The sequence below is a fragment of the Dryobates pubescens genome, unplaced genomic scaffold, assembly GCF_014839835.1.
Source record: "Dryobates pubescens isolate bDryPub1 unplaced genomic scaffold, bDryPub1.pri scaffold_88_arrow_ctg1, whole genome shotgun sequence".
NCBI classification, from domain to species: Eukaryota; Metazoa; Chordata; class Aves; order Piciformes; family Picidae; genus Dryobates; species Dryobates pubescens.
Window position 1 is genome coordinate 2,204 of NW_026530806.1, and position 26,239 is coordinate 28,442.

General features: G+C 67.5%; 1 protein-coding gene across 1 annotated transcript in view; it reads left to right on the top strand.

Moving 5' to 3' along the window:
- Positions 1 to 7,122: 7,122 nt before the first annotated feature.
- CETP (cholesteryl ester transfer protein) overlaps positions 7,123 to 26,239 on the top strand; it is a gene marked incomplete at its 5' end in the record, with an annotated part of 22,189 nt that continues 3,072 nt past the window's right edge. Inside the window, 12 exons of the mRNA XM_054179576.1 lie at positions 7,123 to 7,242; positions 9,249 to 9,363; positions 15,583 to 15,717; positions 17,240 to 17,310; positions 18,261 to 18,348; positions 18,468 to 18,537; positions 19,248 to 19,308; positions 19,986 to 20,077; positions 20,959 to 21,138; positions 22,467 to 22,517; positions 23,733 to 23,900; positions 25,096 to 25,163. Coding sequence (XP_054035551.1) covers positions 7,123 to 7,242; positions 9,249 to 9,363; positions 15,583 to 15,717; positions 17,240 to 17,310; positions 18,261 to 18,348; positions 18,468 to 18,537; positions 19,248 to 19,308; positions 19,986 to 20,077; positions 20,959 to 21,138; positions 22,467 to 22,517; positions 23,733 to 23,900; positions 25,096 to 25,163 — 1,219 coding nt within the window. The remainder of the gene's footprint in view (positions 7,243 to 9,248; positions 9,364 to 15,582; positions 15,718 to 17,239; positions 17,311 to 18,260; positions 18,349 to 18,467; positions 18,538 to 19,247; positions 19,309 to 19,985; positions 20,078 to 20,958; positions 21,139 to 22,466; positions 22,518 to 23,732; positions 23,901 to 25,095; positions 25,164 to 26,239) is intronic.

Below are 26,239 nucleotides of genomic sequence, written 5' to 3' on the forward strand. Positions count from 1 at the left end.
AACCTCTCTCAAGTTCCTCACCTCAGCCCTTCTAATCCACCCCAGGATGCCCTTGGCCTTCCTGGCCACCAGAGCACATTGCTGGCTCATGCTCAACCTCCCATCCCCCAGGCCCTCCAGGTCCTTTTCCCCTTCACTGCTCTCCAACAGCTCAGTCTCCAACACAGGCTCCATGAGGTTGTTCTTTCCCAGGTGCAAGCCTCTCCCCTTGCCCTGGTTCACAGCCTCACAGCATCACCAAGGCTGGAAGAGACCTCAGAGATCATCCAGGCCAACCTGGCACCACAGACCTCATGGCCAGACCATGGCACCAAGTGCCACCTCCAATCCCCTCCTGAACACCCCCAGGGCTGGGGACTCCACCACCTCCCTGGGCAGCACATCCCCAGGGCCAACAACTCTCTCTGGGAGTGTCCCCTGGTGTTGGGGTGCCCGCTGGCCTGGCAGCAGGGAGCTGCAGGAGGCTGTGGCGAGCAGGAGCAGCCTCCCCTCAGCCTCCCCCCTCCGCAGCTGGCACAGCCTGAGCCTGCCAGGGCTGCTGCCGGCTCCGTGCTGAGGGGGGTCCGGGGGGGGGGGGCTGGCTGAGAGGGCAGCAGCCGGCCCGGGGCTCGCTCCCCTGCTCTGCCCCGGGCTGGGAGGTGGTGCCTGGAGCTCCTCCTGCTGCTGGAGGAGCCTGGCAGGGGCTAACCTGGCAGGAAGCAGCTGCAGGCTCACACTGAAGGTTTGGGTCAGCGCCGCTGCAAGATTGATGGCGCTGGGAGGGACCTCTGCTCCGGGCAGCCTGGGGGAAAAAACATCTCCCTGGCCCCCTCCCCCAGCAAGGTGCTGAGCTCCTCTGTGCGTGCCTGGCCCCCAGGGAAAGCCTGATGCAGCAGAAGCTTATCCAGGACATCTTGGTTAGCACTCCCCGGGGCATGGAACCTTTTGTTTGCCCTGCCCTGCCTCCTGCCAGCTCCATTGAGCCTTGCCTGGCCTTTTGTGAGCCTGACCTTGCACTGGGAGGAGGAGGAGGAGGAGGAGGAGGAGGGTGGGCTGCAGTGTCCCCACTGCCTGGTTACTCCAGGGCAGGGATGCTCACAGCCCCTCCACCTTCCAAGCCTTTTGCTGGTGTAGGCAGAAAGGCTGCAGCCTTCCTGTGCCTGCCTGAGGTCAATGCCCTGCAGTTCCCTGGCCTGCTCTGCTCCCAGCTCAGGGCTCTCTGCCTGCAGCAGCAGGGCAGCTGCCTGGCAGGGGGCTGCAAGGGCACCCAGGGCTACCAGGAGCAGCCCAAGGGGCTCAGGGCCCTCAGGCTTTCTGTTCTTAGCTCACAGCTGGCACCAGGCTGGGTGGCAGAGGAGAGCTGCTGGAGGGCTTGGGAGGCTGTGCAGAGGGCCCTGGCCAGGCTGCAGCCATGGCTGAGGCCAAGGGGCTGAGGCTCAGCCAGGCCAAGGGCTGGGTCCTGCTCTTGGCTCACAACCACCCCAGGGAGGCTCCAGGCTGGGGGCAGAGTGGCTGCAAAGTGCCCAGCAGAGAAGGAGCTAGGGGTGCTGGGGGGCAGCAGCTGCAGGGCAGCCCAGGGGGTGCCCAGGGGGGGCAGGAAGGCCACCAGCAGCCTGGCCTGGAGAGGCACTGGGGTGGGCAGCAGGAGCAGGGCAGGGATGGTGCCCCCTGGAGTGGGCACTGGGGAGGCCACAGCTTGAGCCCTGGGCTCAGCTCTGGGCTCCTCACTGCCAGCAGGAGCCTGAGGGGCTGGAGCAGGGCCAGGGAAGGGCAAGCAAGGTGGGGAAGGGGCTGGGGAAGAGGGCTGGGGAGGAGCAGCTGAGGGCCCTGGGGGGGTTGGTGTGGGGCAGAGGAGGCTGAGGGAGACCTCCTTGCGCTCTGCAGCTCCCTGGGGGGAGGCTGCAGCCAGCTGGGGCTTGGGCTCTGCTCCCCAGGCTCAGGGGACAGAAGGAGAGGACCTGGCCTGGAGCTGTGCCAGGGGAGGCTGAGGTTGGAGAGGAGGAAAAAGGTCTTTGCTGCAAGACTGGGCCACAGAGCTGCTGCCAGGGCTGGAGCAGCTCTGCTGGGGGCACAGGCTGAGGGAGCTGGGGCTGTGCAGCCTGCAGGGGAGAAGGCTCCAGGGGGAGCTCAGAGCTGCCTGGCAGTGCCTGAAGGGATCCTGCAGGGAGGCTGCAGAGAGACTTTGGCTGAGGGGGGCTGGAGCCAGGCCAGGGGGGAAGGGTTTGGAGCTGAGGCAGAGCAGGGGGAGAGTGGGGCTGAGGCAGGGCAGGGGGAGAGTGGGGCTGAGGCAGGGCAGGGGGAGAGTGTGGCTGGGGCAGGGCAGGGGGAGAGTGGGGCTGGGGCAGGGCAGGGGGAGAGTGGGGCTGGGGCAGGGCAGGGGGAGAGTGGGGCTGGGGCAGGGCAGGGGGAGAGTGGGGCTGGGGCAGGGCAGGGGGAGAGTGGGGCTGAGGCAGGGCAGGGGGAGAGTGGGGCTGGGGCAGGGCAGGGGGAGAGTGGGGCTGAGGCAGAAGTTGTTCAGCAGGAGGGAACTGAGCCTCTGGCCCAGGCTGCCCAGGGAGGCTGTGGATGTTGAGCCTGCAGGAGAGAAGGCTGCAGGCAGAGCTCAGAGAACAGAATACATAGAATAGACCAGGTTGGAAGAGACCTTCAAGATCATCAAGTGCAACCCATCAACCAATCCAACACCACCCAGACAACTAACCCACAGCACCAAGCACCCCATCAAGTCTCCTCCTGAACACCTCCAGGGATGGAGACTCCACCACCTCCCTGGGCAGCCCATTCCAGTGGGCAATCACTCTCTCTGTGTAGAACTTCTTCCTAACCTCCAGCCTGAAGCTCCCCTGGCGCAGCCTGAGACTGTGTCCTCTTGTTCTGGTGCTGGCTGCCTGGGAGAAGAGACCAACATCTGTCTGTCTACAACCTCCCTTCAGGTAGTTGCAGAGAGCAATAAGGTCACCTCTGAGCCTCCTCTTCTGCAGGCTCCAACCCCAGCTCCCTCAGCCTCTCCTCCCAGGGCTGTGCCCCAGACCCCTCCCCAGCTTTGTTGCCCTTCTCTGGACACCTTCCAGCAGCTCAACCTCTTTCCTGACCTGAGGAGCCCAGAGCTGGACACAGGACTCAAGGTGCAGCCTAACCAGTGCAGTGTACAGGGGCACAATGACCTCCCTGCTCCTGCTGGCCACACTCTTCCTGATCCAGGCCAGGATGCCATTGGCCCTCCTGGCTTCCTGGGCACACTGCAGGCTCCTGTTCAGCCTACCATCAACCAGCACCCCCAGTTCCCTCTCTGCCTGGCTGCTCTCAGCCACTCTGCCCCCAGCCTGCAGCACTGCCTGGGGTTGCTGTGGCCAAAGTGCAGCCCCTGGCACTTGGCTGTGTTCAATCTCCTGCCCTTGGCCCCTGCCCCTCTGCCCAGCCTGTTGAGGTCCCTCTGCAGAGCCTCTCTACCCTCCAGCAGCTCAGCTCCTGCCCCCAGCTTGCTGTCAGCTGCAAATTTACTGCTGATGGAAGGAGCCTGGCAGGAGCTGAAGGGCTGCAGGAGAGCTGGGGAGGGACTGTAGGCAAGGGCTGGGGGTGCCAGGAGCAGGGAGAATGGCTTGGAGCTGGGAGAGAGGAGACTGAGAGTGGAGAGGAGGAAGGAATGGTTGGCAGGGAGGCTGGGGAGAGCCTGGCACAGGCTGCCCAGGGAGAGCCTGGCACAAGCTGCCCAGGGAGGCTGTGGCTGCCCCCTGCCTGCAGGGGTTCCAGGCCAGGCTGGAGGAGGCCTGGAGCAGCCTGGGCTGGGGGTCCCTGGGCATGGCAGGGGGTTACAGTAGGAGATGTCTGAGCTTGGTCCCAACCCAGCCCGTGGCCAGGTGGAACTTCTGATGTGCCACTCGCTGCCTGCTGCCCCTCCGCTGGCCCTGGGCACCGCAGGACACAGCCTGCTGCCAGCCTGCCAGCCTGCTGCCCTGCTCCTCTCGCCGCCGCTCCGCGGGGCCGGGATCGCCGCTGCAGGCAGCAGGCTGCGCCGGCGGCCGGTGCCGGTGGGGTCGGTGACCGGCAGTGCCCGCGGCGGGTACCGGCGGCCGTTCACCTCCCGGCGCCGGACGCGCACAGGCGGCAGGGCAGGGCGGGGGCTGCCCGGCAGGAAAGGAGCTCAGCCCGGGGCCAGGAGTCTCTCCCGACCCTGGCATCTCGTCCTGCCGCCTGGCCCTGGCACCCGGTCCCGCCCGGGGCTCCGGCTGCGCTGCCGCAGCCCCGCTGGGGCTCGCCGCTCCTGCCCCCCGCGGCCGGCCCCGGAGCAGCTCCGCGGAGCCTCCCTGCGCGGGGAGGTTCGGAGGGCCTGTGGGGAGGGGGTGTCAGGACGTGGTGTGGGGAGCTGGGGGTGGTTGGTGCGGGGAAGAGGAGGCCGAGGGAAGAGCTCCTTGCTCGCCGCGGCTCCCCGAGAGGAGGCTGCAGCCGGGGTCGTGATGGAGGTAGGGTCCTGAGCCTGCCTGTGGGGCAGGGGGTTGGAAGGGGAGCAGGGCAGAGTTAGGTTGGACATCAGAGGCAGGTTGGGCATCTGCACGGTGAGGGTGAGGGGGTTGGGTGCTGAGCTGCTCCCCAGGAGCCAGCAGTGCCCTCCTGCAGCCCCCAGGCAGCTGGGTGCTGGGCTGCAGCCAGAGCAGGGTGGGCAGAGGGCAGCAGAGGGGATCCTGCCCCTGGGCTCTGCTCTGACCTCACCTCCAGCCCTGCCTCCAGCTCTGCTGTCCCCAGCAGCAGGAGGCCACAGAGCTGTGGAGGGAGGCCAGGGGAGGCCACAGAGATGCTGCCAGGGCTGGAGCAGCTCTGCTGGGGGCACAGGCTGAGGGAGCTGGGGCTGTGCAGCCTGCAGGGGAGAAGGCTCCAGGGGGAGCTCAGAGCTGCCTGGCAGTGCCTGAAGGCATCCTGCAGGGAGGCTGCAGAGAGACTTTGGCTGAGGGTGGTGAGGGTGCCAGGCCAGGGGGGAAGGGTTTGGGGGTGAGGCAGAGCAGGGTGAGAGTGGGGCTGGGGCAGGGCAGGGGGAGAGTGGGGCTGGGGCAGGGCAGGGGGAGAGTGGAGCTGAGGCAGGGCAGGGGGAGAGTGGGGCTGAGGCAGGGCAGGGGGAGAGTGGGGCTGAGGCAGGGCAGGGGGAGAGGGGAGCTGGGGCAGGGCAGGGGGAGAGTGGGGCTGAGGCAGAAGCTCTTCAGACTCAGGCCCAGGCTGCCCAGGGAGGCTGTGGCTGCCTCCTGCCTGGAGGAGCTGAGTCCAGCTGAGAGCTGTCCCTGCCCATGGTGGGGAGCTTGGTCCTGGGTGGTCTCTGAGCTGCCTTCCAGCCTGAGCCATCCTGGGGCTCCCCAGGAGCTGGGCTGGGGGAGTTGTGGCTGCCCCAGGCCAGCCCTGCAGAGCCTGCAGCACCTTTCTCCTCCTCAGCCTGCTGCCTGGGGCTGTTCAAGGCCAGGCTGGGTGAGGCCTTGAGCAGCTGAGTCCAGCTGAGAGCTGTCCCTGCCCATGGCAGGGGGTTGGAGCTGGAGCTCTGAGTTCTCCCTTCCAGCCTGAGCCATTGTGGGATGTGAGCTGCTTTTGCACAGGGCCCAGCTGGGAAGTTCACAGCCTCACAGCATCACCAAGGCTGGAAGAGACCTCAGAGATCATCCAGTCCAACCTGGCACCACAGACCTCATGGCCAGACCATGGCACCAAGAGCCACCTCCAATCCCCTCCTGAACACCTCCAGGGCTGGGGACTCCACCACCTCCCTGGGCAGCACATCCCAAGGGCCAACAACTCTCTCTGGGAAGAACTTTCTCCTCCCCTCCAGCCTGAACCTCCCCTGGCACAGCTTGAGACTGTGTCCTCTTGTTCTGGGGCTGATTGCCTGGGAGAAGAGCCCAACCCCCACCTGGCTCCAACCTCCCTGCAGGCAGTTGCAGAGAGCAAGAAGGTCTCCCCTGAGCCTCCTCTTCTGCAGGCTCCAACCCCAGCTCCCTCAGCCTCTCCTCCCAGGGCTGTGCCCCAGACCCCTCCCCAGCTTTGTTGCCCTTCTCTGGACACCTTCCAGCAGCTCAACCTCTTTCCTGACCTGAGGAGCCCAGAGCTGGACACAGGACTCCAGGTGTGGCCTGAGCAGTGCTGAGCACAGGGCAGGATGAGCTCCCTGCTCCTGCTGGCCACACTCTGCCTGCTGCAGGCCAGGCTGCCCTTGGCCTTCTTGGCCCCCTGGGCACACTGCTGGCTCATGTTCAGGCAGCTGTCATTCAGCACCCCCAGGACCCTCTGTGCCTGGCTGCTCTCAGCCACTCTGCCCCCAGCCTGTAGCTCTGCCTGGGGTTGCTGTGGCCAAAGTGCAGCCCCTGGCACTTGGACTTGTTGAATGCCATCCTGTTGGGCTCTGCCCCTCTGCCCAGCCTGTTGAGGTCCCTCTGCAGAGCTCTCCTCCCCTCTCCCAGCTCAGCTCCTGCTCCCAGCTTGCTGTCAGCTGCAAACTCACTGCTGAGGGACTCCATCCCCTCCTCCAGATCATCAATGAGGAGATTGATCAGGCTGGGGCCCAGCACTGCTCCCTGGGGCACACCACTGGTGCCTGGCTGCCAGCTGGCTGTGGCACCATTCACCACCACCCTCTGGGCTCAGCCTCCAGCCAGTTCCTCACCCAGCTCAGAGCTGCTGTCCCAGCCAGGGGCTGACAGCTTGGCCAGCAGCTTGCTGTGGGGGACGGTGGCAAAGTAGCTGCAGGACTGCAGCCTGTTGGAGTATTTCTGCCTGAAGATGCAAAGGCAGAGTGCAGAGGCTGTGCAGGGGCTGTGTGTGTCTCCCCCTTTGCCTTCCTCCCCTCCCTCCCTTCCGCAGCCTCCCTGCCCTGCCCCGGCGTGCGCTGCGCGGGGAGCGGTCCCGGCGGGGGAGCCCAAGCCCCCTCTGCGGGAGGAAGGCTCAGAGGGTGTCAAGGAAGCTCTGGGGAGATGCTGAGGAAGTGTGTGATGAGTTTTGATAAGTGGAGGAAGCAGGTCATGTCCTGCTCCCAGCCAGGCCTCCTTGCAGCTATGAAAGCAGCCCCCGGCCCCCGCCGAGCCCCACTCCCTCCCAGCGCCGCTCTCCCCTCCGGCCGCGGCTGCCTGGGGGCGCCGGCAGGGATGCAGCTCCTGGGGCTCTTGGGGATGCTGCTGCTCAGCCACACAGCAGCAGCAGCAGCAGCAGGAGGAGGCTGTGAGTTTGGGGAGTTCCCTTACAGGTCCACCGGGATCGTCTGCAGGATGACCAAGCCTGCGGCGCTGCTCCGTAAGTGCCTCGGCGCCCCCCGGGGAGCAGCCAGCTGCTGCCACGGCCACCCTGCGGGCTCTGTGTCTGCTGAGGGGTGGCCACAGAGGGCAGGAGAGGCCTGGAGGGTGTCCAGAGAAGAGCAATGAGGCTGCTGAGGGGTTTTGGAGGGCATGGAGTATGAGGAGCAGCGGAGGGAGCTGGGGGTGTGCAGCCCAGAGCAGAGGAGGCTGAGGGAGACCTCCTTGCTCTCTGCAGCGCCCCGAGAGGAGGGGGCTGGGGGGCAGCGGCTGCAGGGCAGCCCAGGGGGTGCCCAGGGGGGCAGGAAGGCCACCAGCAGCCTGGCCTGGAGCAGCACTAGGGTGGGCAGCAGGAGCAGGGCAGGGATGGTGCCCCTGGAGTGGGCACTGGGGAGGCCACAGCTTGAGCCCTGGGCTCAGCTCTGGGCTCCTCACTGCCAGCAGGAGCCTGAGGGGCTGGAGCAGGGCCAGGGAAGGGCAAGCAAGGTGGGGAAGGGGCTGGGGAAGAGGGCTGGGGAGGAGCAGCTGAGGGCCCTGGGGGGGTTTGGTGTGGGGCAGAGGAGGCTGAGGGAGACCTCCTTGCTCTCTGCAGCTCCCTGGGAGGAGGCTGCAGCCAGCTGGGGCTTGGGCTCTGCTCCCCAGGCTCAGGGGACAGGAGGAGAGGACCTGGCCTGGAGCTGTGCCAGGGGAGGCTGAGGTTGGAGAGGAGGAACAACTCCTTTGGTGCCAGAGGGGTCAGGGCCTGGCAGAGGCTGCCCAGGGAGGTGGTGGAGTCCCCATGGCTGGAGGTGTCCCAGAGCCCTGTGGCCATGGCCCTGGGGGCCAGGGGCTGGTGGCCATGGTGGGGTTGGGTTGGTGCTGGGCTGGATGCTCTTGGAAGCCTTTTCCAGCCCAAACCCTTCTGTGGTGCTCTGATCCTCTGACTCCCTGCTGGACTCTGTGAGCTTGGGGACCATTCCCAACAGTGCTGATTCTCTGAAGAGCTGCCCTGGGGCAGGGGTTAAAGCTTGGGCACCTGGGCTGAACGTCACAGAGGAGCTGGAAGCTGCTCTCCAAGTCCTCTCCTCAGCCCAGAGTCTCAGCAGTGCTCCTCCCTGGGGGGTGATGGTGTGGTGCTGGTGTGATGGTGATGTGGTGGTGGTGTGGTGGTGATGGTGGTGTGGTGGTGGTGGTGTGGTGGTGGAGGTGGTGTGCTGGTGATGTGGTGGTGGTGGTGGTATGGTGGTGATGGTGTGGTGGTGGTGGTGTGCTGTTGGTGTGGTGGTGGTGGAGGTGGTGTGCTGGTGATGTGGTGGTGGAGGTGGTGATGGTGTGGTGGTGGTGGTGGTGGGGTGGTGGTGGTGTGGTGGTGATGGTGGTGGTGATGTGGTGGTGGTGGGGTGGTGGTGGTGGGGTGGTGGTGGTGTGGTGGTGGTGTGGTGGTGATGGTGGTGGTGATGGTGTGGTGGTGGTGGTGTGGTGGTGATAGTGGTGTGGTGGTGATGGTGGTGTGATGGTGGTGGTGATGGTGTGGTGGTGGTGGAGGTGGTGTGGTGGTGGTGGTGTGGTGATGGTGTCGTGGTGGAGGTGGTGTGGTGGTGGTGGTGGTGTGGTGATGGTGTGGTGGTGATGGTGGTGGTGTGGTGGTGGAGGTGGTGTGGTGGTGGTGGAGGTGGTGTGCTGGTGATGTGGTGGTGGTGGTGGTATGGTGGTGGTGGAGGTGGGGTGGTGGTGGTGATGGTGTGGTGGTGATGGTGGTGTGGTGGCGATGGTGTGGTGGTGATGGTGGTGTGATGATGGTGGTGGTGTGGTGGTGGTGATGGTGGTGTGATGGTGGTGGTGTGCTGTGGTGGTGGAGGTGGTGTGGTGGTGGAGGTGGTGTGGTGGTGGTGGAGGTGGTGTGGTGGTGGTATGGTGGTGGTGTGGTGATGGTGGTGGTGATGGTGATAGTGGTGGTGGTGTGGTGATGGTGGTGGTGTGGTGGTGGTGTGGTGGTGGTGGCCCTGTGACCTGTGCCCTTCTCTCCTCCCGCAGTGAACCAGGAGACAGCCAAGGTCATCCAGGCAGCCTTCCGGAGCGCCAAGTTCCCCAACATCACCGGCGAGAGGTCCATGAGGCTGCTGGGCAAGGTGGCCTACGAGCTCACCAAGTGAGTGCCTGGGGGCTGGCTGCCAGGGCAGCTGGGGGGCAGCTGGGGGGCAGCTGGGGGGCAGCTGGGGCCGTGTGCCAGGCACCCCTGCTGGCAGCAAGCTCCCGCTCCGTGCCAGGCTCAGCTCCTGCTCCGGGCCAGGCTCAGCTCCAGCTCCGGGCCAGGCTCAGCTCCAGCTCCAGGCCAGGCTCAGCTCCAGCTCCAGGCCAGGCTCAGCTCCAGCTCCGGGCCAGGCTCAGCTCCAGCTCCAGGCCAGGCTCAGCTCCCGCTCCGGGCCAGGCTCAGCTCCAGCTCCAGGCCAGGCTCAGCTCCCGCTCCAGGCCAGGCTCAGCTCCAGCTCCGGGCCAGGCTCAGCTCCCGCTCCGGGCCAGGCTCAGCTCCCGCTCCGGGCCAGGCTCAGCTCCAGCTCCAGGCCAGGCTCAGCTCCAGCTCCGGGCCAGGCTCAGCTCCCGCTCCGGGCGAGGCTCAGCTCCCGCTCCGGGCCAGGCTCAGCTCCCGCTCCGGGCGAGGCTCAGCTCCAGCTCCGGGCGAGGCTCAGCTCCCGCTCCATGCCAGGCTCAGCTCCCGCTCCGGGCGAGGCTCAGCTCCAGCTCCGGGCGAGGCTCAGCTCCCGCTCCGGGCCAGGCTCAGCTCCCGCTCCGGGCCAGGCTCAGCTCCCGCTCCAGGCCAGGCTCAGCTCCAGCTCCAGGCCAGGCTCAGCTCCCGCTCCGGGCCAGGCTCAGCTCCCGCTCCAGGCCAGGCTCAGCTCCCGCTCCAGGCCAGGCTCAGCTCCCGCTCCAGGCCAGGCTCAGCTCCCGCTCCAGGCCAGGCTCAGCTCCTGCTCCAGGCCAGGCTCAGCCCCAGCTCCAGGCCAGGCTCAGCCCCAGCTCCAGGCCAGGCTCAGCTCCTGCTCCATGCCTTGCAGCCCCTTCAGGCCTGAGGCTGCTGCTGTCCCACCTCGGGGGGTGCACATCTCTGCCCACAGGGCTGGGCAGCTCTGGCCCTGCAGGGCTGGCAGTGAGAGATGGTGCCCATGGCACATGGAGGGGGCCAAAGGCACCTGCAGGGAGGCTGCTGGAGCCACCCCCATGAGGAGAAAGTTCTTCCCAGAGAGAGTTGTTGGCCCTTGGGATGTGCTGCCCAGGGAGGTGGTGGAGTCCCCAGCCCTGGAGGGGTTCAAGAGGGGATTGGAGGTGGCACTCGGTGCCATGGGTCAGTAGGCAGGAGGGGTTGGGTGCCAGGGTGGGCTTGATGATCCCTGAGGTCTTTTCCAGCCTTATGGATTCCAGGAGGCTGTGGCTGATCAGCAGGGTGGCACCAGGCCATGCTCAGTGCCACACAGGGCTGGGCTTTGCCATGGGGCTGCAGAGCCTCCCCTGTGGGGCCAGGCTGGGAGAGTTGAGGCTGCTGAGCCTGAGGAAGAGAAGGCTCCAGGCAGACCTCAGAGCAGCCTGGAGGAGGCTCCAGGAGAGCTTTGGACAAGGGCTGGGAGTGCCAGGAGCAGGGAGAATGGCTTGGAGCTGGGAGAGGGGAGACTGAGAGTGGAGAGGAGGAAGAGAAGGCTCCAGGCAGAGCTCAGAGCAGCCTGGAGGAGGCTCCAGGAGAGCTTTGGACAAGGGCTGGGGGTGCCAGGAGCAGGGAGAATGGCTTGGAGCTGGGAGAGGGGAGACTGAGAGTGGAGAGGAGGAAGGAATGGTTGGCAGGGAGGCTGGGGAGAGCCTGGCACAGGCTGCCCAGGGAGGCTGTGGCTGCCCCCTGCCTGGAGGGGTTCCAGGACCAGGCTGGATGAGGCCTGGAGCAGCCTGGGCTGGGGGGAGGGCTCCCTGGGCATGGCAGGGGGCTTGGAGCTGGCTGATCCTGGAGGTCCCTCCCAAGCCAAACCCACTCCATGGCTCCATGGCTCATCCAGCCCAGCCTCTGAGCCATCCCTGCAGGCTCAGCACCAAGCTGCAGGCAGAGCAGCCTCCTGCAGCTGGCAGGGAGGCTGCAGCACTCCAGCAGCACAGGGCAGCTGCAGCACCCCCGGGCTGGGGGCAGCAGCCCAGCCCCTCCTGTCTGCCAGGAGCTCCTGAGGGCAGAGTGGGCACTTGAGAGAGCCCAGGGCCTCAGCAGCAAAGCCTGGTGCCAGCAGGCAGCCCTGGGGCTGGGCACTGGCAGGGGCTGATGCCAGGGAGGGTGCCTCAGGGAGGGTTGATGCCACTCACATTGCAGCCCCTGCTCCTGGCATCTCCCAGGGGCCCCCAGGGCACAGCCTGGCAGTTCTGGGCAGCCCTGCCCTTGCCAAGGAGCGCTGCTGGGGCAGAGGGAGATGGCCTCAGCCTGCTGCAGCAGGGCAGGGCTAGGTTGGGCACCAGGAGAAGCTGCCCAGGGAGGGGGTGGCTGAGTGCCCAGCCCTGGAGGGGGTTACCCAGAGGCAGGGATGTGGTGCTGAGGGCCAAGGCTTGGACCCAGCCATGCCAGGGAGTGAGGAGGGTTGGACTGCAGGGGCTGAAAGGCCTTCTCCAGCCAAGAGAACACCAAGAGAGAGGCTCTGAGGGAAGGAGGAATCAGGAGAAGGCCTTGGGGGTGCTGAGGGAGGAGAAGCTCAGCAGGAGCCAGCAGGGAGCACTTGCAGCCCAGAGAGCCAAGCAGAGCCTGGGCTGCAGCAGCAGAAGTGTGGCCAGCAGGGCCAGGGAGGGGATTCTGCCTCTCTGCTCCACTCTGCTGAGCCCACAGCTGCAGCTCTGTGCCCAGCTCTGCAGCCTCTGTGCCAGGAAGGCTCTGGAGGGGCTGGAAGGTGTCCAGAGCAGGGCCAGGAGGGGGAGCAGAGGGCTGGAGCTGCTCTGAGCACAGCCTGAGAGAGTTGGGGTTGTGCAGGCTGCAGAGGAGAAGGCTCCAGGGAGACCTTCTGGTGGCCTTCCAGGGGCTGCAGGGGGCTGCAGGAAAGCTGGGGAGGGACTTTGGAGGGGGTGAGGGAGGGCCAGGACTGGGGGGGATGGAGCAAAAGGAGAAGTGGGGAGCTGGAGATTGGCTGTGAGGAAGAAGTTGTTGGGCAGGAGGGTGGTGAGAGCCTGGCCCAGGCTGCCCAGGGAGGTGGTGGAAGCCTCCTGCTCAGCCCTGGAGGTGTTTGCAGCCAGGCTGGAGGTGGCTGTGAGCAACCTGCTGTGGGGTGAGGTGTCCCTGCCCAGGGCAGGGGCTGGGAGCTGGCTGAGCCCTGGGGTCCCTTCCCCCCCTGGGCTCTGGGGCTCTGAATCCCCTCAGTGAGTCTCAAGTTGCCCTCTGGAGCCCCAGCAGCTGCCTGCAGAGCAGGAAGCAGCCAGAGAGCAAAGCTGTGGGGGGAAGGCAACAGCCTGTGGGGAGCAAGGGTGGGCACAGCCAGCAGCCCCGGGGCTGGGCACTGCTGGGGCTGGGCACCGCTGGGGCTGGGCACTGCTGGGGGCTGGGCACCACTGGGGCCTGGGCACCGCTGGGGCTGGGCACCGCTGGGGCTGGGCACCGCTGGGGCTGGGCACTGCTGGGGCTGGGCACCGCTGGGGCTGGGCACTGCTGGGGGCTGGGCACCGCTGGGGCTGGGCACCGCTGGGGCTGGGCACTGCTGGGGCTGGGCACCGCTGGGGCTGGGCACCGCTGGGGCTGGGCACTGCTGGGGGCTGAGCACTGCTGGGGGCTGAGCACTGCTGGGGCTGGGCACTGCTGGGGGCTGGGCACCGCTGGGGCTGGGCACCAATGGGGCTGGGCACTGCTGGGGCTGGGCACTGCTGGGGCTGGGCACCGCTGGGGGCTGGGCACTGCTGGGGGCTGGGCACCGCTGGGGCTGGGCACCGCTGGGGCTGAGCACCGCTGGGGCTGGGCACCGCTGGGGCTGGGCACCGCTGGGGCTGGGCACTGCTGGGGCTGGGCACTGCTGGGGCTGGGCACCGCTGGGGCTGAGCACCAATGGGGCTGGGCAGTGCCTGGGGCTGGGCACCGCTGGGGCTGGGCACCGCTGGGGGCTGGGCACCGCTGGGGCTGAGCACTGCTGGGGCTGGGCACTGCTGGGGCTGGGCACTGCTGGGGCTGGGCAGTGCCTGGGGCTGGGCACCGCTGGGGCTGGGCACTGCTGGGACTGGGCACTGCTGGGGCTGGGCACTGCTGGGGCTGGGCACCAATGGGGCTGGGCACCGCTGGGGCTGGGCACTGCTGGGGCTGGGCACTGCTGGGGGCTGGGCACTGCTGGGGCTGGGCACTGCTGGGGGCTGGGCACCAATGGGGCTGGGCACCGCTGGGGCTGGGCACTGCTAGGGCTGGGCACTGCTGGGGCTGGGCACCGCTGGGACTGGGCACTGCTGGGGCTGGGCACTGCTGGGGCTGGGCAATGCTGGGGGCTGGGCACCGCTGGGGCTGGGCACCGCTGGGGCTGGGCACTGCTGGGGCTGGGCACTGCTGGGGGCTGGGCACCAATGGGGCTGGGCACTGCTGGGGCTGGGCACTGCTGGGACTGGGCACTGCTGGGGCTGGGCACTGCTGGGGGCTGGGCACCAATGGGGCTGGGCACTGCTGGGGCTGGGCACCGCTGGGGCTGGGCACTGCTGGGGCTGGGCACTGCTGGGGGCTGGGCACCGCTGGGGGCTGGGCACCAATGGGGCTGGGCACCAATGGGGCTGGGCACTGCTGGGGCTGGGCACCGCTGGGGGCTGGGCACCAATGGGGCTGGGCACCGCTGGGGGCTGGGCACCGCTGGGGGCTGGGCACCAATGGGGCTGGGCAGTGCCTGGGGCTGGGCACCGCTGGGGGCTGGGCACCGCTGGGGCTGGGCACTGCTGGGGCTGGGCACCGCTGGGGCTGGGCACTGCTGGGGCTGGGCACCGCTGGGGGCTGGGCACCAATGGGGCTGGGCACCGCTGGGGGCTGGGCACCAATGGGGCTGGGCAGTGCCTGGGGCTGGGCACCGCTGGGGGCTGGGCACTGCTGGGGGCTGGGCACTGCTGGGGCTGGGCACTGCTGGGGCTGGGCACTGCTGGGGCTGGGCACCGCTGGGGCTGGGCACTGCTGGGGCTGGGCACCGCTGGGGCTGGGCACCAATGGGGCTGGGCACTGCTGGGGCTGGGCACTGCTGGGGGCTGGGCACTGCTGGGGCTGGGCACCGCTGGGGGCTGGGCACCAATGGGGCTGGGCACTGCTGGGGCTGGGCACCAATGGGGCTGGGCATTGCTGGGGCTGGGCACCAATGGGGCTGGGCAGTGCCTGGGGCTGGGCACCGCTGGGGGCTGGGCACTGCTGGGGGCTGGGCACTGCTGGGGCTGGGCACCGCTGGGGCTGGGAACCGCTGGGGCTGGGCACTGCTGGGGCTGGGCACCGCTGGGGCTGGGCACCGCTGGGGCTGGGCACCGCTGGGGGCTGGGCACCAATGGGGCTGGGCACCGCTGGGGGCTGGGCACCAATGGGGCTGGGCATTGCCTGGGGCTGGGCACTGCTGGGGGCTGGGCATTGCTGGGGGCTGGGCACCGCTGGGGGCTGGGCACCAATGGGGCTGGGCAGTGCTTGGGCTGGGCACTGCTGGGGGCTGGGCACTGCTGGGGCTGGGCACCGCTGGGGGCTGGGCACCAATGGGGCTGGGCACCGCTGGGGGCTGGGCACCAATGGGGCTGGGCACTGCTGGGGCTGGGCACCAATGGGGCTGGGCACCGCTGGGGGCTGGGCACCAATGGGGCTGGGCACTGCTGGGGCTGGGCACTGCTGGGGGCTGGGCACCGCTGGGGCTGGGCACCGCTGGGGGCTGGGCACCAATGGGGCTGGGCAGTGCCTGGGGCTGGGCACTGCTGGGGGCTGGGCACTGCTGGGGCTGGGCACTGCTGGGGGCTGGGCACCGCTGGGGCTGGGCACCGCTGGGGGCTGGGCACCAATGGGGCTGGGCACTGCTGGGGACTGGGCACCGCTGGGGCTGGGCACCGCTGGGGCTGGGCACCGATGGGGCTGGGCACCGCTGGGGGCTGCGCACCAATGGGGCTGGGCACTGCTGGGGCTGGGCACTGCTGGGGGCTGGGCACCGCTGGGGCTGGGCACTGCTGGGGGCTGGGCACTGCTGGGACTGGGCACTGCTGGGGGCTGGGCACTGCTGGGACTGGGCACTGCTGGGGCTGGGCACTGGTGGGGGCTGGGCACCGCTGGGGCTGGGCACTGCTGGGGGCTGGGCACCAATGGGGCTGGGCACTGCTGGGGCTGGGCAGTGCCTGGGCGTGGGCACAGATGGTGCTGGGCACCGATGGTGCTGTGCCCTGGCAGCATCCAGGTGGATCAGCTGTTGCTGGAGCAGAGTGAGGTGCAGCTGAGGGAGCAGGATGCCATCCACATTGCCATCACCAACGTCTCGGCCTCCTTCCGCGGCACCCTGACCTACGGCTACGCCGGAGCCTGGTTGTGAGTCCCCAGCCCCTGGCACCCCTGGCACCCCTGGCACCCCGGGCTGCAGAGGGGCCACAGCTCCTCTGGCCCTGCAGCAATGGCAGCTCTGGGGCTGCCCTTCAGTGCTGCTCAGCTCCAGCTGCAGCACTGCCAGCAGGGCAGCAGAGGGGATCCTGCCCCTGGGCTCTGCTCTGAGCTCCCCTCCAGCCCTGCCTCCAGCTCTGCTGTCCCCAGCAGGAGGAGGACACAGAGCTGTGGAGGGAGGCCACAGAGCTGCTGCCAGGGCTGGAGCAGCTCTGCTGGGGGCACAGGCTGAGGGAGCTGGGGCTGTGCAGCCTGCAGGGGAGAAGGCTCCAGGGGGAGCTCAGAGCTGCCTGGCAGTGCCTGAAGGGATCCTGCAGGGAGGCTGCAGAGAGACTTTGGCTGAGGGGGGCTGGAGCCAGGCCAGGGGGGAAGGGTTTGGGGCTGAGGCAGGGCAGGGGGAGAGTGGGGCTGGGGCAGGGCAGGGGGAGAGTGGGGCTGAGGCAGGGCAGGGGGAGAGTGGGGCTGAGGCAGGGCAGGGGGAGAGTGGGGCTGAGGCAGGGCAGGGGGAGAGTGGGGCTGGGGCAGGGCAGGGGGAGAGTGGGGCTGAGGCAGGGCAGGGGGAGAGTGGGGCTGAGGCAGGGCAGGGGGAGAGTGGGGCTGAGGCAGAAGCTCCTCAGACTCTGGCCCAGGCTGCCCAGGGAGGCTGTGGCTGCCTCCTGCCTGGGGCTGTTCAGGGCCAGGCTGGATGAGGCCTTGGGCAGCTGAGTCTGGCTGAGAGCTGTCCCTGCCCATGGCAGGAGGCTGCAGTAGATCTCTGAGGCCCCTTCCAGGCTGAGCCCTGCTCAGGGCAGAGTCTCTCATCTGCTCCCTGCCCTTCTGTGCTCACCAGCACCTCCTGCATGAGGAGAGAAGATGGCCAAGGGTCCCCCTTGGGGTACTCAATCTGCAGAGGAGAAGGCTCCAGGGAGACCTTCTGGTGGCCTTCCAGGGGCTGCAGGAAAGCTGGGGAGGGACTTTGGAGGGGGTGAGGGAGGGCCAGGACTGGGGGGGATGGAGCAAAAGGAGAAGTGGGGAGCTGGAGATTGGCTGTGGGGAAGAAGTTGTTGGGCAGGAGGGTGGTGAGAGCCTGGCCCAGGCTGCCCAGGGAGGTGGTGGAAGCCTCCTGCTCAGCCCTGGAGGTGTTTGCAGCCAGGCTGGAGGTGGCTGTGAGCAACCTGCTGTGGGGTGAGCTGTCCCTGCCCAGGGCAGGGGCTTGGGGCTGGCTGAGCCCTGGGGTCCCTTCCCCCCCTGGCAGCCCTGGGGCTCTCTGCAGCTGCCTTCTCCACTCTCCTTTGCTGCTCTGGGAGTGGGGACCCCGGGAGGAGTTTCTCCTCTCCTGCTGCCCTCAGAGCCTTGCAGTGACCCCAGCCAGGCTGGGAGGGGGGTGGGCTGCTGCCTGCTGGGCAGGGTGCAAGGCTGGGCAGCCCTGGCCAGCAGCCCAGGAGGCCAATTGTCCTCTCCTCTGCTCCCCCAGCTTGAGGCTGTTCCATTCAGTGGATTTTGAGATCGAGTCCTCCATCGACCTCCAGATCAACATTGACCTCAGTAAGTCAGCAGCTGGCTGGGGGCTCCCTCTGCCTGCTGCCTGCCAGAGCAGCCTCAGCACCAGCTGCCTGCTGGGGGGCACCTGGGGGCTGGCACTGGCTCCCTGCCTGCCCCCTGCACGGAGGCCAGGAGGCAATGTGGCCCTCAGCAGGGGAGGATGATCCAGGTGCTGTCAGCAGAGCCCTGCTGGCTCACAGCAGCAGCAGGGGGAGAGGGTCCTGAGGGCTGGCTGCTCCTCTCCTGCTCTGCCCTCCCAGAGCTGTGGAGGGAGGCCAGAGGAGGCCACAGAGCTGCTGCCAGGGCTGGAGCAGCTCTGCTGGGGGCACAGGCTGAGGGAGCTGGGGCTGTGCAGCCTGCAGGGGAGAAGGCTCCAGGGGGAGCTCAGAGCTGCCTGGCAGTGCCTGAAGGGATCCTGCAGGGAGGCTGCAGAGAGACTTTGGCTGAGGGGGGCTGGAGCCAGGCCAGGGGGGAAGGGTTTGGAGCTGAGGCAGGGCAGGGGGAGAGTGGGGCTGAGGCAGGGCAGGGGGAGAGTGGGGCTGGGGCAGGGCAGGGGGAGAGTGGGGCTGAGGCAGGGCAGGGGGAGAGTGGGGCTGAGGCAGGGCAGGGGGAGAGTGGGGCTGGGGCAGGGCAGGGGGAGAGGGGAGCTGAGGCAGAAGCTCTTCAGACTCAGGCCCAGGCTGCCCAGGGAGGCTGTGGCTGCCTCCTGCCTGGAGGAGCTGAGTCCAGCTGAGAGCTGTCCCTGCCCATGGTGGGGAGCTTGGCCCTGGGTGGTCTCTGAGCTGCCTTCCAGCCTGAGCCATCCTGGGGCTCCCCAGGAGCTGGGCTGGGGGAGTTGTGGCTGCCCCAGGCCAGCCCTGCAGAGCCTGCAGCACCTTTCTCCTCCTCCCCCTGGAGCCAACTTTGCTCTCTGCTGCTCTCTTTCCCTTCCCTTCCCCTGCCATGCCCTGCAGTGTGCCAGAGGGACCAGGTGGCTGCTGATGCCTCAGACTGCTACCTGACCTTCCACAAGCTGATTCTGCACCTCCAAGGAGACAAGGAGTGAGTCTGTCCCCCTGCAGAAGCAGCCTCCAGCTGCCCAGCTGCTGCTCCCTGAGCCCTTCAGCCTCAGCATCCCACCCTGGGGGGGGTCCTGACCTCCCTCCCTGTGTCTCCTGCAGGCCAGGCTGGCTGAAGCAGCTCTTCACAGACTTCATCTCCTTCACTCTGAAGTTTGTGCTCAAGAGAGAGGTAAGGTCTGGCCCTGCCTGGGCAGGGAGGGAGGAAGGCTCCAGGCTCCTCCTGCATGCCCAGAGGAGCAGAGCAGTGCAGCTCCAGTGCTTGTGAGCAGCGAGACAGAGGGCAAGACTCCACAAAGCACCCAGCCTGGCCCAGGGGGGAGGCTGGGCTGGCACTGGGGGCTCATTCACAGCTCCCCAGCTTGCCTTGGGTGGGAAGGGAGCCTCCAGGCTCACCTCATGCAACCCCCCTGCAGGCAGCAGGGGCAGCTCCAGCTGCAGCAGGCTGCCCCCAGGCACACAGCCAGTCCCAGAGCCAGAGCCTGACTTGGGCTGGAGAAGCCCTTCCAGAGCCCTGAGCCCAACCACCCTCCAGCCCTGCCAGGGCTGTGCCAAACCAAGGCCCTCAGCACCACAGCTCTGCAGCTGCTCAACACCTCCAGGGGGAGGGGGATTCAATCCCAGCCTCCCAACTGGCATCAGGCTGGCAGGGAGCCTCCAAGGGCATCCTGCCCAAGCCCCCTGCAGGCAGCAGGGGCAGCTCCAGCTGCAGCAGGCTGCCCAGGGACACAGCCAGGCTGAGCTGGAAGGGCTGCAGGGATGGAGCCTCAGCCACATCCTGGGCTCTCAGCCCCGCCAGGGCTCCCCATGCAAGCCCAGCCCCAGCAGGCCAACCTCTCCTCCCCACACCCCCCTGAGGTTTTCTCTGCTCTCCTCCTGCAGGTCTGCTCTGAGATCAATTTCCTTGCCCAGATGCTGGCCAATTTTGTTCATGATTTAGCAGGTAACTACCCCTGGGGCCTTCTGCCTGCTCCCACTTACAGCCCCAGAGCTGGCAGGGGGGGAAGGGAGCTGCAGGCTCAGCCAGCTCCCAGCCCCTGCCCTGGGCAGGGACACCTCACCCCACAGCAGGTTGCTCACAGCCACCTCCAGCCTGGCTGCAAACACCTCCAGGCATCAGCAGGAGGTTTCCACCACCTCCCTGGGCAGCCTGGGCCAGGCTCTCACCACCCTCCTGCCCAACAACTTCTTCCCCACAGCCAATCTCCAGCTCCCCACTTCTCCTTTTGCTCCATCCCCCCCAGTCCTGGCCCTCCCTCACCCCCTCCAAAGTCCCTCCCCAGCTTTCCTGCAGCCCCCTGCAGCTCCTGGAAGGCCACCAGAAGGTCTCCCTGGAGCCTTCTCCTCTGCAGCCTGCACAACCCCAACCCTCTCAGGCTGTGCTCAGAGCAGAGCAGCTCCAGCCCTCTGCTCCCCCTCCTGGCCCTGCTCTGGACACCTTCCAGCCCCTCCAGAGCCTTCCTGGCACAGAGGCTCCAGAGCTGGGCACAGAGCTGCAGCTGTGGCCTTTTGCTGAGGGGGTCTGGAGCCAGGCCAAGGGGGAAGGGTTTGGAGCTGAGGCAGAAGCCCTGGCCTGCAGCTGGCTTTGTGCTGGGAGCTTTGTGTCCTTCCTCCCTGCAGCAAACTTTGTCCAGGATCAGGGCATTGGGCTGGACATCTCCCTGGCCTCAGCTCCTTTGGTGACAGCAACTTACCTGGAGTCCTACCACAAGGTGAGCTCAGCCCCCACAGCCTGCCTGCCCGTGCTGGGAGCCCAGCAGCAGAGAACTCTTTGCCTTGGGAAAGCTCTCTGAGGTCATCCAGTCCAGCACCAACCCAACCCCAACCGTGGCCACCAGCCCCTGGCCCCCAGGGCCATGGCCACAGGGCTCTGCAGCCCCTCCAGCCATGGGGTCTCCACCACCTCCCTGGGCAGCCTCTGCCAGGCCCTGACCCCTCTGGCACCAAAGGAATTGTTCCTCCTCTCCAACCTCAGCCTCCCCTGGCACAGTTTCAGCCCAGTTCCTATCCCCTGAGCCTGGGGAGCAGAGCCCAAGCCCCAGCTGGCTGCAGCCTCCCCCCAGGGAGCTGCAGAGAGCAAGGAGGTCTCCCTCAGCCTCCTCTGCTGCACACCAAACCCCCCCAGGGCCCTCAGCTGCTCCTCCCCAGCCCCTTCCCCACCTTGCTTGCCCTTCCCTGGCCCTGCTCCAGCCCCTCAGGCTCCTGCTGGCAGTGAGGAGCCCAGAGCTGAGCCCAGGGCTCAAGCTGTGGCCTCCCCAGTGCCCACCCTGGGGGCACCATCCCTGCCCTGCTCCTGCTGCCCACCCCAGTGCCGCTCCAGGCCAGGCTGCTGGTGGCCTTCCTGCCCCCCTGGGCACCCCCTGGGCTGCCCTGCAGCCGCTGCCCCCCCAGCCCCCTCCCCAGGAGCTTCGGTGCCGGCGCTGCCCGGGGGCTGCTGCCAGGCTGTGCCGCAGCCGCAGCTCCGCTGCCAGCCTCTCCCGCAGCCGGCTCGGGGGCGCTGCCAGGGGGGAGGGGAGGTGTGGGGGGGGTCGGGGGGGCGCTCCCTGCGGGGCTCACAGCCTGCGGGGCTCACGGCTGCGGCTTCCCTCCGCAGGGCTCGGTGCGGTACCTGAACCACTCGGCGGCGCTGCGGGGCTCGGTGTTCTCCCCGCGGCTGCTGCCTGCCTCCCGCATGATCTACTTCTGGTTCTCGGAGCAGGTCCTCAGCTCCCTGGCCTCGGCTGCCTTCATGGACCGGCGCCTGGTGGGGACCATCCCCGGCCACAGGCTGCAGGTGAACCCCCTCGGGGCTGCAGAGGGCCCACAGCTCCTCTGGCCCTGCAGCAATGGCAGCTCTGGGGCTGCCCTGCAGTGCTGCTCAGCTCCAGCTGCAGCACTGCCAGCAGGGCAGCAGAGGGGATCCTGCCCCTGGGCTCTGCTCTGAGCTCCCCTCCAGCCCTGCCTCCAGCTCTGCTGTCCCCAGCAGCAGGAGGACACAGAGCCGTGGAGAGAGGCCACAGAGCTGCTGCCAGGGCTGGAGCAGCTCTGCTGGGGGCACAGGCTGAGGGAGCTGGGGCTGTGCAGCCTGCAGGGGAGAAGGCTCCAGGGGGAGCTCAGAGCTGCCTGGCAGTGCCTGAAGGGATCCTGCAGGGAGGCTGCAGAGAGACTTTGGCTGAGGGGGGCTGGAGCCAGGCCAGGGGGGAAGGGTTTGGGGCTGAGGCAGGGCAGGGGGAGAGTGGGGCTGGGGCAGGGCAGGGGGAGAGTGGGGCTGAGGCAGAAGTTGTTCAGCAGGAGGGAGCTGAGGCTCTGGCCCAGGCTGCCCAGGGAGGCTGTGGATGTTGAGCCTGCAGGAGAGAAGGCTGCAGGCAGAGCTCAGAGCAGCCTGGCAGGAGCTGAAGGGCTCCAGGAGAGCTGGGGAGGGACTGTGGGCAAGGGCTGGGAGTGCCAGGAGCAGGGAGAATGGCTTGGAGCTGGCAGAGGGCAGAGGGAGAGTGGAGAGGAGGAAGGAATGGTTGGCAGGGAGGCTGAGGAGAGCCTGGCACAGGCTGCCCAGGGAGGCTGTGGCTGCCCCCTGCCTGGAGGGGCTCAGGGCCAGGCTGGATGAGGCCTGGAGCAGCTGGGCTGGGGGGAGGGGTCCCTGGGCATGGCAGGGGGCTGGAGCTGGCTGATCCTGGAGGTCCCTCCCAAGCCAACCCCACTCCATGGCTCCATGACTCATCCAGCCCAGCCCCTGAGCCATCCCTGCAGGCTCAGCACCAAGCCTCAGCCCCAGCTCCACAGCTGCTGGGCCACCCCCAGGGCTGGGGCCTGCAGCAGTGCCCTGGGCAGCCTCTTCCAGGGCCTGAGATCCCTGCCAGGGCAGAAAGCTTTCCTCAGCTCCAGCCTGGAGCTCCCCTGGGGCAGCTTGGAAGCAGCTCCTGTGCTCCTGTGCCTGGCCCCCGAGGAGCAGAGGCTGCTGCCAGCTGACTGCAAGCTCCCTGCAGGGAGCTGCAGAGGGCCAGGAGGTCTCCCCCAGCCTCCTGCTCCCCTGCCTGAAGCTGGGAGGCCCCCAGCTGTGCCCCTGAGGGCTGGGCCCCCCCTGGTCTCAGCTCCCTGTGCCCTGTGTGTGGTTTGTCCCTGCAGGAGCTGTTTGCAGCGGAGGAGTCGGAGGCGCAGCGCAGGGCGGTGCAGATGGTAACTTTGGGTCCCCCTCTGGAGCTCTTTGTGTCACAGGAGGGACTTTCAGGTGGCTTCCCCTGCACTCTAACACCTCCTGGCCTGCCCTGGGCAGCTCCACTCTCAGCTGGGCCTGCTGGGACTTGTGCTTTGCTAGGGGGGGTTCTGCCTCCCCTCGGTGGCACAGGCTCCCTGGGACCTGGCTGAGCTGCTGGGGCTTGAGAGGAGGAGGAGCTGGAGCCTGGAGCCAGGGGATGCAGCTCTGTGGCAGAGAGGCCTCAAGCAGGACAAAAGCCTGACTGATGCTCCTGCTGCTCCTCCCCTCCCTGCTTCCCCTGCTGCTCCTTCCCTCCCTGCTTCCCCTGCTGCTTCTTCCCTCCCTGCTTCTCCTCCTGCTGCTCCTTCCCTCCCTGCTTCCCCTGCTGCTTCTTCCCTCCCTGCTTCTCCTCCTGCTGCTCCTTCCCTCCCTGCTTCCCCTGCTGCTCCTTCCCTCCCTGCTTCCCCTGCTGCTCCTTCCCTCCCTGCTTCCCCTGCTGCTTCTTCCCTCCCTGCTTCCCCTGCTGCTTCTTCCCTCCCTGCTTCTCCTCCTGCTGCTCCTTCCCTCCCTGCTTCTCCTGCTGCTCCTTCCCTCCCTGCTTCTCCTGCTGCTCCTTCCCTCCCTGGTTCCCCTCCTGCTGCTCCTTCCCTCCCTGGTTCCCCTCCTGCTGCTCCTTCCCTCCCTGGTTCCCCTCCTGCTGCCCCTTCCCTCCCTGGTTCCCCTGCTGCTCCTTCCCTCCCTGCTTCTCCTCCTGCTGCTCCTCCCCTCCCTGCTTCCCCTGCTGCCCCTTCCCTCCCTGCTTCCCCTGCTGCTCCTTCCCTCCCTGCTTCCCCTGCTGCCCCTTCCCTCCCTGCTTCCCCTGCTGCCCCTTCCCTCCCTGCTTCCCCTGCTGCCCCTTCCCTCCCTGCTTCCCCTGCTGCCCCTTCCCTCCCTGCTTCTCCTCCTGCTTCATCCCTCCCTGCTTCTCCTCCTGCTGCTCCTTCCCTCCCTGCTTCCCCTGCTGCTCCTTCCCTCCCTGCTTCCCCTGCTGCTCCTTCCCTCCCTGCTTCCCCTCCTGCTGCTCCTTCCCTCCCTGCTTCTCCTCCTGCTGCTCCTTCCCTCCCTGGTTCCCCTCCTGCTGCTCCTTCCCTCCCTGCTTCTCCTCCTCCTGCTCCTTCCCTCCCTGATTCTCCTCCTGCTGCTCCTTCCCTCACCAGCTCTTCCAGGGCACCCCCTACAATGACTCTGTGGCCAGGATCTGGAGCCTTGCCCATCCCCACATCTCCCTCCAGCCTGAGGGGACCGTGGTGAGGTCCTTGGTGGCAGTGGAGCTCAGCATCTTTCCTGCAGGGGAGCAGCCCAGGATGGTTCTGTACATGGAGAAGGTCAGTCCTGGCTTCCCCTCACTCTCCACACCTTGGAGCAGGCTCTGAGCTGAGTCTGGAGCACTCCTGGTGCTCAGGGAGGGGAAGGCTTAGGGAGCCCCTTGGGAAGAGGCAGTGGCTGAGCCAGGGGAGGTGGAGAAGGACCTTGGTTCCTTGGGCACTTCCACTTCTTCCCTTGACCTTTGATGCTGAGAAGGGTTTGGAGGTTTGCACAGCTCCACAGGTTGCAGTGGGTTGGAAAAGGCCTCCAGAGGTCATCTGGTCCAACCCCATCCCCCCCCTGCCATGGGCAGGGACACCCAGCTGGAGCACCTCTGCCTTGGGGAGCAGCTGGGCAGCAGCCAGCACTGGGCACTGGCAGCACAGGAGGCCAAGGGCAGCCTGGGCTGCAGCCAGAGCAGGGTGGCCAGAGCTGGAGAGAGAGGATCCTGCCCCTCTGCTCTGCTCTGGGGAGACCTCCCCTGCAGGGCTGGGGCCAGGTCTGCAGCCCCCAGCACAAGAGAGACCTGGAGCTGCTGGAGAGGGGCCAGAGGAGGCCACAGAGATGAGCAGAGGGCTGCAGAACCTCTGCCCTGGGGCCAGGCTGGGAGGGTTGGGGCTGTGCAGCCTGCAGGGGAGAAGGCTGCAGGCAGAGCTGAGAGCTGCAGCTGCAGAGCTGCAGGGCAGCTGCAGGCAGGCTGGGCAGGGACTGCTGAGAAGGGGCTGTGGGGATAGGCCCAGGGGCAATGGTTTGGAGCTGGAGCAGGGCAGAGTTAGGTTGGAGCTGAGGAGGAAGCTGTGCAGAGGGAGGCTGGGGAGAGCCTGGCCCAGGCTGCCCAGGGAGGTGGTGGAGGCTCCATCCCTGCAGCCCTTCCAGCTCAGCCTGGCTGTGTCCCTGGGCAGCCTGCTGCTGCTGGAGCTGGCCCTGCTGCCTGCAGGGGGCTTGGGCAGGAGGGCCTTGGGGGGTCCCTGCCAGCCTGGTGCCAGCTGTGAACAGCATCAGCCCTGGGGAGGAGCCAGTGTGGGGCTCCCCAGGCTGTGGCTGTCAAGGAGGGGCTGTGGTATGCCTATGGAGGAGGAGAATTCTGACCTGCTCTGGGCATACCTGGAGGTAAAGCCAGAAGGGTGCTGAGCTCTGGGTCCCAGCAGGTCACCCAGAGTGTCCCCAGGCAGCTCCCTGCTGGAAGGCTCAGCCCTGCTCTTCATCTCTGTGCAGGAGATCACAGTCACCATCCAGGCTGCCTATGCAGAGAAGAAACTCCTCCTGCACCCTTCAGACCCCAGGTGGGCTCCGTGGGTTTCATTGCCCCTCTCACCTCCTGCCTGGGAGCAGCACAAAGAGAGGACCTCTGCAAGCCATGGACCCCAGGGCTGGGAGGGAGCTGCAGGCTCAGCCAGCTCCCAGCCCCTGCCCTGGGCAGGGACACCTCAGCCCACAGCAGGTTGCTCACAGCCACCTCCAGCCTGGCTGCAAACACCTCCAGGGCTGAGCAGGAGGCTTCCACCACCTCCCTGGGCAGCCTGGGCCAGGCTCTCACCACCCTCCTGCCCAACAACTTCTTCCTCACAGCCAATCTCCAGCTCCCCACTTCTCCTTTTGCTCCATCCCCCCAAGTCCTGGCCCTCCCTCACCCCCTCCAAAGTCCCTCCCCAGCTTTCCTGCAGCCCCCTGCAGCTCCTGGAAGGCCACCAGAAGGTCTCCCTGGAGCCTTCTCCTCTGCAGTCTGCACAACCCCAACCCTCTCAGGCTGTGCTCAGAGCAGCTCCAGCCCTCTGCTCCCCCTCCTGGCCCTGCTCTGGACACCTTCCAGCCCCTCCAGAGCCTTCCTGGCACAGAGGCTCCAGAGCTGGGCACAGAGCTGCAGCTGTGGCCTTTTGCTGAGGGGGTCTGGAGCCAGGCCAAGGGGGAAGGGTTTGGAGCTGAGGCAGGGCAGGGGGAGAGTGGGGCTGAGGCAGGGCAGGGGGAGAGTGGGGCTGAGGCAGGGCAGGGGGAGAGTGGGGCTGGGGCAGGGCAGGGGGAGAGGGGAGCTGAGGCAGGGCAGGGGGAGAGTGGGGCTGGGGCAGAAGCTCTTCAGACTCTGGCCCAGGCTGCCCAGGGAGGCTGTGGCTGCCTCCTGCCTGGAGGAGCTGAGTCCAGCTGAGAACTGTCCCTGCCCATGGTGGGGAGCTTGGCCCTGGGTGGTCTCTGAGCTGCCTTCCAGCCTGAGCCATCCTGGGGCTCCCCAGGAGCTGGGCTGGGGGAGTTGTGGCTGCCCCAGGCCAGCCCTGCAGAGCCTGCAGCACCTTTCTCCTCCTCACCCTGCTGCCCCTCCAAAGTCCCTCCCCAGCTTTCCTGCAGCCCCTGGAAGGCCACCAGGAGG